The following is an 11,602-nucleotide window of genomic DNA, read 5'->3' on the forward strand; positions in this document are numbered from 1 at the left end:
TATGTTTCCTCGTCATCTCTTGGGTTTTTTAAATGAGTAGGCACCCTTAAAATAGTTTTGGTAACTATCACTTGGTTTTCCCATTCGGCATAGACCAATTGGCTTTGTGTGGGGGTTCAATCTCCACCGGATCAGGGTTTCAAATCTCATGGGAAGGGGTTGAGTTGGGAGCCGCCTTGGGGAAATGTGACTATCCCAAGGAGCATCCAAGCTCGAGCAAGCTTTGGACGAGCTTGTTGATATCATCCCATCAGTGGATAAATCGTTCTTCCACCCAACATTGGGGTTAGTCTTAGTCTAGACTACCACCTAGTTTGTAAAAATCAAAACAAAACTACCAACTAATTTGCAAAACCAACACAATTAAAATAACTATAACACCATTTGCTTAAACAAATTCATTTCTAATTTTTTAAGTTAAATTTCTATTAAACTTTTAGCAATAAAAATATTTTAAGGATTTCTTTTAACATATAAAGATTATAAAGATCATTAAAAACCTTGAATAAAATAATTAATATTAAAATATATAAATTATAAACAATATTATTAATTCTATCAATTATATATATAAAAAATTAAATTATTGAAATAAAATATTTGTAACTCGGAAATTTGAATCTTATAAATGATTTTCGCGTGATATATTTCAATAATTAAAACGACGTTTTCCAATGATTTATTGGTAACATCAATAATGTGGTTATTAATTTTTTTACCCCTTTTAATATGGTTATGGTTGTTGTATTAGCATTGAGGTCACTTTAGAATGAGCATAATAAGTAGGTTTTTATTTGGTTGTTGGTTTATTCGGTGATTCAAGTAATATACTCATCCCTTGATAATTCATAATGTAATATGTTGATAACGTTGCGATGATCAAAATCCAATAACGAGACATTTGATCGATTGATCCTACTTAAACGAGTTGAATGTGTCTGAAGGCATATAATTATTACGTCGTGTATCGTCATTATTGTTAATAATAATTATGTACATAATGTCACAACGGCGATATTCGAAATAATAGAGAGAATCGAAGATCATATATTTGCTGGGCTTCCATGACACTAAGCTCATAAAGGGATTTTTCCACGTTCGAACTTCTATATATTTTAATTTAATTAAATAAGTAACTGTTAATTTTTAAAATCTTCTTTTAAATCTAAGTTAAATAACATAATTACGATGTTTTATTTTAACAATATTTTAAAATGTATAATTTTTTCTTTTAACCTTTTAATTTAAATTTAATTATATATATATATATATATAAACATGCACTATCGTGTTAATTGAACATAATGTTACTTTTCTTATCTATATCATTTTATTTACTTTAAATACCATTTAAATTTTATTTACCTTAAATACCATCTTTCACGTAAGTGACGTAAAAAATGTGAATGTATGTAAAAAATGCTTTTTTGGCTATCAAGATGCATTCCTAATCATCTATGATTAACTTATGTGATCGTATGTTATCTTTCCTATCTATTTCTTATTATGTAAATAGTATGAAAAATCTTTTAACATTTACTAAGTACCATATTTCAAAGAAGCCATAAAAAACGATAGATTATAAAATATTTCAGTCGAACCCTTGAATGAGGGTAGTCCTTAGTGAATAAGTTTTGAAAAGAAAATTGTTTAATTTATTTTTTCAAAGAATTACATTCTTTAAAAAGATCAATGTTTATATTTTTATTCATATTTGATTAATTATAGTTGGTTTAGGTTTTAGAGATCATTGGGTTGGAAGTTATGTTCTCATGTATGTGGTGTTATGTAATTTACATATTTTTATTGAAAACTCTGAAGTATTATTAGTCCTTACCTGGGACTAAGAGTAATGGATCGATCGCTGACCATACATTAACCGGTCTTTTGACCAAAAAAATTTGTGCACTCTCAAAGTTTAACCAAAATTTATTTCTGGAAATATCGGTATAAGAAATTTATAACCAAAATTGTGAATTGGAGGTCTTATTGCACGCTTCACGTGCCCCGATGTTAATTCAGCAGGGACAAATTATTTTACCCTAAGTTTTATGTTCAAGGTGCCTATTTTCCTTTCCTGCATGTTCTTCTCCATGCCGTGCATGAGCGCCTTGCATGCAGCCAGTGCCAGATGTCTCTCGCTCGGGCTATCAATTCTCCGCAGAAGACAGCTACCAGCCGCTTGGGAGAGTAGTTCAACATGGGCTTTTCTCCTCGCTCGGGCTATCAATTCTCCGCAGAGAGTTTTCCTATTCCGAAATTTGTTCAACCCTTCAGTTCTTCCAATTCAAGGTGGTCCTGATTGGAGATTCAGGAGTAGGGAAGACCAATCTGCCCTCCAGATTCATGCGCAATGAATTCTGCCTCGAGTCCATTCCGAAATTTGTTCAACCCTTCAGTTCTCCCAATTCAAGGTGGTCCTGATTGGAGATTCAGGAGTAGGGAAGTCCAATCTGCTCTCCAGATTCACGCGCAATGAATTCTGCCTCGAGTCCAAATCTACAATAGGCGTGGAGTTCGCAACTCGCACAGTGCAGGTAGATCAAATTAGATCCCTGCTCTTCTCTTTCTATTCAATACCTTTAACCTTACTCGCTTCCAAATCTGGTAAAACCCATCATTGTTTTATTTCAGATATGGTATGGTATGGATCACTGTTAGATTGCTCAATGACATGTTATTGATTTTGGAGTTGTGGGTCTGCTTAATGGTCCACCATGGTTGGTGGGTGTTTTTTTTGGGTCTTATGCTATAGAAAGGAAGCGTAGGATTTAGGGTCGATCCCCACATTTTGAAAGGGATTTAAGCTATATATTGGGCAATTCATCCCATATCTTGTTTTGTGAGCAGAATCTCAGTGCTGGTATTTGAAATTCTCTGATATCTATTTATATCAAGTTAGGTTGAACTCATCGAACATCAGCCACACACATCATGTTTTAGTTAACTGGATCTCGGTAGCCTTCACCCGCATCGTGTTTTTCCGAACCCGATACTGGTGGCATACGTCAACATCCTGTTTTTTAGGAACCCAATTTCTGTTGGATCCACCCACACTCGATCTTTTAAACTGAAATTCATCGACATATATTGGTATCTTGTTTTGCAAACTCATTCTCAGTAGTACCCCCGACATCGCATATCTGTCTCTCATAACACAACACAATCTGAGGATAACCAGCCCGCATATTCATGCTATGGATTTTAAATTTTAATCTGGGACAAGTTACCAAACCTTGTCTATTAGAACTAATTTTATTTAGAGTCAGGCAACATTTTGTTATTCCTCTTACAACCTGTTAATTTGAATCGAGTCTTTGTAACGCCTACACCTATCTTATTTAATACTATGTCCAGTAAAACTAGATATATCATGCTACTAATCCATATCTTGTAAGATCGAATTAAATCTTTGTAAAATGAGCACCTGTCTTGCTATCTTTCCCAAAATCTGCATAACAGTTTAACAGATGTTCTGCCCACACACTATTATCTGGTTATGTTAAATGCTTTCAGTAATAAATTACACAGGATGTTCCATTTTTGTCTTTAATTACATCACCGTACTATTAGCAGTATATTGTTATGTGACTGCAATCCTGGTAATCACTCAGCAAATGATCCACCTACGTCTTAGGAGCAAATACTGAGCTTCTCTTGCTTTGAACTGAATATCAGAAGCCTCCTCCCACATCCCTGTAGTATTCACCGACACATTATTATATTCAACTTAATCAAAGTCTCCTGCAACATCCGCTGGCATCTTGTTATATCAAATAAAATCTTTGTACCATGAATCTACTTTTGGTCATGTCCAATCATATCTCTGTTTGTCAACTCACATCTTTCTGCAATGTTTTCGGTAGTGGTTTGGCAAAAGATCTAGCACCCCCACCTCTAGTTATGTTTAATAAATTTGGAAAAATATGCAAATGATCAGTTTTTGTCAACTTCAACTAAATACCTGTGGTGTTAATCTCAAAGTTAGTTGATGACATGATGTAATAGTGCCAAACAAATGATCTATCTAGATTCTGAATGTTACATCTGGTAACATGAAACTAAATCTTTTCAGATATACTGGACCGAATAATACTGTCTTGTTAGCTTGAACTATGGTTCAGTAAAATCCACCGTCTTCTGTACACCACTTCTGCGTTGTGCTAAACTAAATCACAATCACAATGTCGGCCCTGGGGAATGATCCAAGATCAATAAAATGAACTAAATCTTAGCAATATCTGGCCACATGTTGTCATTTCAAACTCAGCTCTGGTAGTGATCCGTGAGTGATCCATACACAAACACAAATCTGCTTATGAGGAGTCAATTCTCAGCAGAGCTGTGTTGAACTACATCCTAATAATATTCATCCACATTCTTTTATTCTGCAGTCAGTTTTCGTCATATTTCATCAACTGTTCCTTTTTGTACGCCTGTAGCTGAGTCTGTTTAAATTAAACCTTTCTAACAAAATACAATGGCTGCTTTAGTCTTTTGAAGCAGTGATCTGTAGGAGCCTACCCCAAAAAGATTGGACCATTATACTTTATATGTTACTTTGAATAACTAAAAGAGAATGGCAGGAAGCCTGAAAAAAAGGATCTTTCATGCAGATTATTGATATTCAGAATCTCATTGTTCAAAAAATTGGTGTTGGCAAACAATTGCTGAGGGTCCAGACATTGAGTCATTGGAAAAGTTGGCGCAAACATTGGAAAATCTTGGCAAACTGCAGCACAAATCAAAAAATACAAATAAAGATAATTTTATTTTCCGTATCTATATATATATATATATATACATGTCATAAACTAAGAGCAACATCAAATAAGCACATTGGCACAGAAAAATGGAACAAAACACCAATATATATTATGTAGTGGATGCCAGATCCTAAATGATACAACAAAGTCAGTACTAAAAAATCCTGTTCGTTGTCCATTCAAGACTAATAAATACAAAAATATCAAATATATAATAAATGAATCTCATCAGCATTATTCATCTATAGTGATTAATCCAAGTGTGAGCTATTGATTGACTGCAGGTCCATCAACCGCACAGGCTTTCTGGGGAATCTTACAGTCAAACTCCCTCAAGTTCTGTTGTTAATTCCAGGTATGGTCTTTGCCTCTCCATGAGCGGACACACTACCTTCTTTTCAGTTAAAGTCTTCGGTGGTTGTGTTGAGGGTGACTGCAGTACACTGACACCCTTTGCTACATGCAGACCAACACGGCGACGGGAGGTCCGACATAAGTAAGCGGGGCTTTTTATTTACAAAATTAACTCTAGCAAATGTTTTTTTAGTTGCATGCCTAGAACAAACTAATTGATTCCACTAGTGTGGTGAATATTTTTCTGCAGGTAAATTTCCTGACTGGTTCTTGGGCGAGTTTTCTAATCTTCTCGAGGGCCTCTCATGCTTATACAAAGTGCTTGTTTCCTCCAGGTGCTACTTTCGACCTGTTTTCAGTAGTCCCAGCAATTTAGAGTTTAATAACTTATTCGAGGGTTGTTCAGACTTGCAAATTTCCATGATATCTTATTGTTGTTTTATGTCAGGACCTATGACGCTTCAAGTCGATTGATAGTATTGGCTTGCGTCTCGAAGGGGTTTCTTTACACTGAGTTATGCAAAACCTCTGTTATTCTCAGTGTATAATTGAATATCTAGACAGTTGACATGTATACTTATTATCCAAGAGGTTTTTCGACCATTTTACTTCTATATTGACTGTAAAGTTTATATGTATATGGCAGCTCCTTTGATTTTTTTTAATACAACGTTCACTATTGTTTCGACATGTTTTTAAAAGGAGTTTTTGACATTGCCTTCTCTATATCATTTTCTGTATGTACTCAATAGTTCTTTTCTTGGCTCTGCAATAAGTTTGTCGATGTTCTTATGGAATTTGGCCTTATCGCCTGAGAGGATTTTCCCGCTTAGTTTTAAAACCAAACTATTTGTTTTATGATTAAATTGACGCATGCATAATGACAATTCCTACTTAGCATCATAATTGTCTGCTCATAATATTAGAGGGTTTGTTCTCTGTGTTTACTAATTTATTATTTGTAAAGAATAAATAGCAGACCACAAAGAAGCCAAACAGTTGATGGCCATTGTCACATTCTATTTACTGAGGGGTAATTGAGAGGCATGTTCTCTAGCCTCAACCATATTTCTTTATTTATTTTTATGTTTTTTAGTTTTCAGAAACAAGGTGGGTTCTGTATTTCTGCATGTTATATTTTTATACTTTATGGGCCTAAAGGCAAAAGTTTTCAATTATTCAATGAAGGTCTAGTAAATTAACACTCATGCTCTGTATTTTTTTTTTCCTAAGTTGATTTCCTGCCAATTGAGTAGACCCAGAGTATATAATCGTTGGGTTTAAAGCTTTTAATTAGCCATACCATCTATTGGTTTTCTTTCCAAAGCCACGGTTATGTAGTCATTTTGGATAAACTGATAAAACAAAATGAGTGAAATACCATTTTTCACAGAATGAATGGCACTGACTCCCTCGCGATGGCAATGCTCCTTGCAAAACCATTTCTGTATAAGTAGAAAGAACTACATTTTTAATATGCCCGATTAATCTCACTAAATAATCATATTGAGAATAAACAAACATAGGCAAAGTAATTCTATAGGGAGTATAAGAAAAATACTTTACTAATGGAGAAATTGAATTTGGTCACTGGCAATGAAAACTGAAGAGCGTCGAGAGGTGAGTATCGACAAAGAGATGGATTTCACCACCAAATACATTGGTAACTCTATTTCACTATTATCACAAATGAAGAAAAGTAAATTAAGCGAGAATTTCATCGTTTATCCTTTCGAATGATTTTCAGGGATGAGAGCCTGCAAACAATATTTTTGTTCTACAAAGAAAAAGCCCAGTTCAGGAATAATGTATCAGGCATGTTATTCATGTTATTGCATTTGAGAAGAATATAGACATTTAGTTGCCACATGAAAGTGGAATAGTTGATCACTCATGCATTTAGAGCTCCTTTTTTCAGAGATAAACAAATCCTTTGTTTTGTCGTTGGAAGACAAAGTGCTCGACATGTGTTCAGGCAAATGCAGGAGTAAGTTGTCTGTTCATATTGGCCCATCGTGATAATGGGAATATATATACTTTGTGTATATATTTCATTATAGAAAACCCATGGACTTGCGGCTCAGCCGGTCCTGCTAATAATAAAGCTTAATAGACTCATTTACATAGCATGCTCAGATATAGTAAATGAATATAAATTGCAAAATCTGTGAAGCAATTGTTGCGTGCCTGAATGTACCGTACAAATTATTCCACTACCTTAATGATCACTGGAAAGCCAGGCCCAGCAATGCATATAAATCATTCACAACAGAACTGTTTGGTCCTGGTAACCAAAGCCACCTAACAGTGCAAGTGAAAAGTCTTAGCCTTCTTATATGTTACATGCGTTGTAGCTAGGTGACCCGCCTAAGCGGGAGTGGAGGCAAAGTAGCTTACCTGCCCTCACTCTCTAGAATTATTGCCAAGTAGCTATCTGCTGGTCAACAACCCATGACGAAGAAAGCCAACCAATATGTCATAGACATGATGAGGCAACGCGATGAGGCAACACATAAGTTTTGGTGATGAATACTACTTGTGGAGCTTCTTATGGAACAAAGCCTTTGGTGCGAGTGGAAGGTTTTGCTTCAAAATACCGAGTCACATTGTAATTTGGCAGCTCTTAGCTTAAACCCCTTTTTATATCCATCCGAGATATAAATATCCGAGTGTTCGTCATCCCTTGCAAACAACTACATAGAGTTGTGTTTTTATAAACTCTGCGAAATGATTTTCATGTTCAAGAGGCCTTTAGCAATCTAGCTCTATTAGTGCATACTTTCTTATTCTCGAGCGTTTGTATTGTTGTTGTCGCAGAACCCGGCAGGGACTACCGCCACAGCACTGGCTCCCTTGTTTTAGAAGTAGCTATTTTTTTTATGTGCATGAATTCTATTTGAATGGTGTCTGAATCACAAATCTATTTTCTTCCTATTTTATCATAGGAAAATTGGTAATCTACATATTATATATATATATATATATATATATATATATATATATATATATAATCTAAAACTATATATATATATATATATATATTAATAAAAAATTAATTGCAATTTAACCTTTAGAACAACTATAACCGAGATAAAAAATCAATTGCTATAATAAATTAAACCACCACATTCTATGTAAGTGATAATGTATACAACCAATGGCACAAAGGAGTTGATATAAATGGTGAGATTATTGCAGAAATTACATAGAATTCGATGTCTAGAGTGGAGAATTGAATATAGACATTCAAAGGATTTGCAAATACAGAAATCAAGAATGGCATAGTCAAAAGAATATTTATTTAGCTCAAGCAGAAACTGTAATGCCCCGGGATAAATGTAAATATTTGACTTTACTGTGGTAAATGACAAACTGTATTGATATCATTATCTGATTGAATTTAAATAATATTGGTTTTTAAAAAAAATTAAGAAATGCTTTCATTAAAAGCTGGCAACTTCTCAAAGGAGAAGTTAGAGGCAAGACAGTTGCTGTGATTCCCAACCCAAACTGTTTTCGCTAACTAGAAGGGTTTCCAGAAAGAATAGGGAAAAAGGGGGCAGAAAAAAGAAAAAGGAAAAATGGCTAAATCTGGTGATGACCAGATAGCCAGGCACTAAGTGTGAATATCTTGTCGTGGACAGTGGTCCTGCAAGAGAGAAAGGGGGGAGATTCTAGTCCCGAAAGACGAATCTCATGGACAGGTGGTAGATTGAAAGCAGATGAACAGAGGTAATCTTGGCTTCTCAAGTGTTTAGCAAGCTATAGTGACTCAGGTGAGTGGCTGAGCTATTTTAAAAGCATTTAAAAACATTGATGAAGCAAGTTGTACTATATGGTTGCATTGTTGTGTTTATTTATCAAAGGCTGAGTCATGGGTAAATGAGACTCTTACTAAGAAACCATGATAAACCAACGAATAAAAAACAAAAGAATATTATGAGGGTCATCATAACTGAATAGATGTGCAGTTAAAGGAACAAGGTGCAAATACGTAAACCATGTCTCATCCCGTTGGGCCGCAGAGTAGAGTGTTGTAGAAGTAAGGGAAGTCGTGTATTAGGGAATAGGGAAGGCCCAAAAGAATTAGTACTATATAACTCAATAGTCGTTAACTAAATCTGCTGACTGCGTAAGGGAAATTTATAGTTTATATACCCAGAACCCTTGGTGTAGGGTTTCGTTCCAAAATTAAAAGTTTTCTATAGTAGAAGTTGAAATACATTTAAATGGTGGAAGGGAGCCCTGCGTTGAGGGTCGACCCAATTCCCTTGAATGAGTGGTTTGTCATAAATTCCACGGGTAGCCCAGAACCCTCAGATTATCATGTTTGCATTTAAATTGTCTGATAAATATAAGCTCAGTGGTTATACGTTTCTGTTATATTACAAAAAGAAATACCCTTGTCACTATCGCCCAAAGAAAATATAAGTAAGTCGAATGGCTCTATTGTTCATTCATATTCAAAAAGAAAAAAAAGAAAAGAAACAATAACCATGGCTTTACTGCCAATGTGTATCAGCAAGGTTAAACAGTAAGAATATAAATACGCTAAACTACGTAGCTGGAGGTTTGTAACCAAAGAATGAGTTGAGGAATAGTTCTCTTTGGAGAACGAGAAAGTAAATCTATGCAATATTGAACTAAGGAAATCCCTATAAATAATTAAATGTGGAACTCATAACTACACAAATATTGACACCGCCTGAAACTCTGCAGTAGTATATATAGAAGAACATAGTTGGGTAAACAAAATACATGGCAAATGCATTTGGAGCATAGTATAAAGCTTACGATAGTCACAAACCAGAAGAAAGACATTTTAATGTACAAAACATGTATAATCATTCCATAAACCAAATGTAATTAGCACATGACTTCCAGTGTTTGTAACGAAACACAAACCAAAGAAAATGGACAAACTGTAACCCAATTAAAACAGGTTTACATATAGGCCGGTGCGGCTCATTCAGCTTCAGAGGTGAAACCCTCGAAGCTAAAACCTTTACAAAATATGTACATGGTGCATGAAACAGAGTCTCAAGGGGTGAGCTAAACCCGGGTAATACATTACAGGAAGAGCACGAAACTCTGAATTAAGCCCCTCTCACAAGAATCTTAAATAATAATTACAGAAATAACATTAAACTCATAAGTAGCCCGTTCACAAGAATATTAGCGGAACATTCATTTGAAAACCATAAGCAGGCGGAAAGCCCTCATACCCGGAAGAATCCAAGCTAATTTCTGGAGAATTGTGGACCGACCGGTGCCAAGCTCGATGAAAGAGCCAAGGAGAACCCACAAGAAACCATAAATATTAAGTTAGACACCCAACAGTCTGAGGTTAAATGAGGAAAAAAAAAGAAGTAGTAAAACCCTGAACGCAGGAGGAAATCTCAACCACCATTACGCATGAAGATTTGGATTTGTATAGTCCATATGGAGTAAGCCTTACTAGTGACAGTGTTAGAGAATGAAGACCAGGGTAGGGCATTATGAGCATCTCCCATTACCACCACAGAATCTTGAGCCGAGAAGCAGAGCAGAGCATGGACAAGAGCAGCAACCCCATGGCGGATTAAATGTAATGGTAGCAGAAAGAAGTTCTGAATCTAGACCAAGTGGTGTGTATAGAGATCGATTCCTCCACGACTCTTGGATCGCTAAGCCAGCTTCCGCACCGCTGATCCAGGAGGGATCTCGAGGCTGTAGCAGAAAACAGATAGAGCTGCATATGCCATGTACAGTGGTAATGTAGGTGTTAACATAGAAACTCCAACCATTAACAAAAACAAACCGATATATCGATGGCCTTGATTCCTTAACCTAGATCCCCATGTTGACAGACGGTGTAGATCGAACTCGCACCTTGTCTACATTAAAGGCTGGGTCTGCCACCTCCATAAATACAGGGATTATGCATACATAGATGGATGCGGAGATTAAATCACATTGAAACTGTAGATTGCATTTGGTTGCAACATATCACGAATTAAATAACTTTGGGGTATTCAAAGGCTTGGATTTATAACTTATAATTTATTTTATTTTATTTTTATTACTGGGTCATGCCAAGTGGTATCAGAGCCACGTTTTCAAAACTGTGTCCTCTGCGAAATAAATGGTTGAACTAGATTCATTATATATTATCTTTGCATTTCTACTTATACTCAAAGAACAAAATTAAAAAACAAAAACAAAAAAACTGTTATGTGCTAACCCTTTCTCTGTTCATGTTCTTAGCCAAGACCAGGAAAAAAAAAAGACAACCAACATAAGAAGGGCAGGCAGCGGACCACATAGGTTTGTAGCAGGTGAGGGACTTGCAACAAGCCCTGGAAATAACCCAGAATTATGGGTACAGCTTGGAGAGGAGACTCAAAATACGAACCTTGCAATATTAGAGACAATGCAAGAGTTGAAAAATGAAATGGCCCGATTAAGGGAGGATAACATGAGGTTAACCATGGAGCAGGAGA

At 35.6% G+C, this 11,602-nt stretch overlaps 1 protein-coding gene across 1 annotated transcript; it reads left to right on the forward strand.

Moving 5' to 3' along the window:
* The first annotated feature begins 2,102 nt into the window (after positions 1-2,102).
* Positions 2,103-5,801, forward strand: LOC149178416 (uncharacterized). The gene is made up of 6 exons (XM_089422084.1): positions 2,103-2,348; positions 2,509-2,537; positions 5,051-5,121; positions 5,233-5,262; positions 5,371-5,455; positions 5,569-5,801. The coding sequence occupies exons 1-6, from the start codon at positions 2,103-2,105 to the stop codon at positions 5,666-5,668; spliced, it is 561 nt and encodes a 186-aa protein (XP_089278210.1). The 3' UTR covers positions 5,669-5,801.
* Positions 5,802-11,602: the final 5,801 nt, after the last annotated feature.

This window comes from Pinus tabuliformis, chromosome 4_1, assembly GCF_031772625.1.
Source record: "Pinus tabuliformis cultivar Carrire ecotype Pingquan chromosome 4_1, CPIR1, whole genome shotgun sequence".
Taxonomy (NCBI): Eukaryota; Viridiplantae; Streptophyta; class Pinopsida; order Pinales; family Pinaceae; genus Pinus; species Pinus tabuliformis.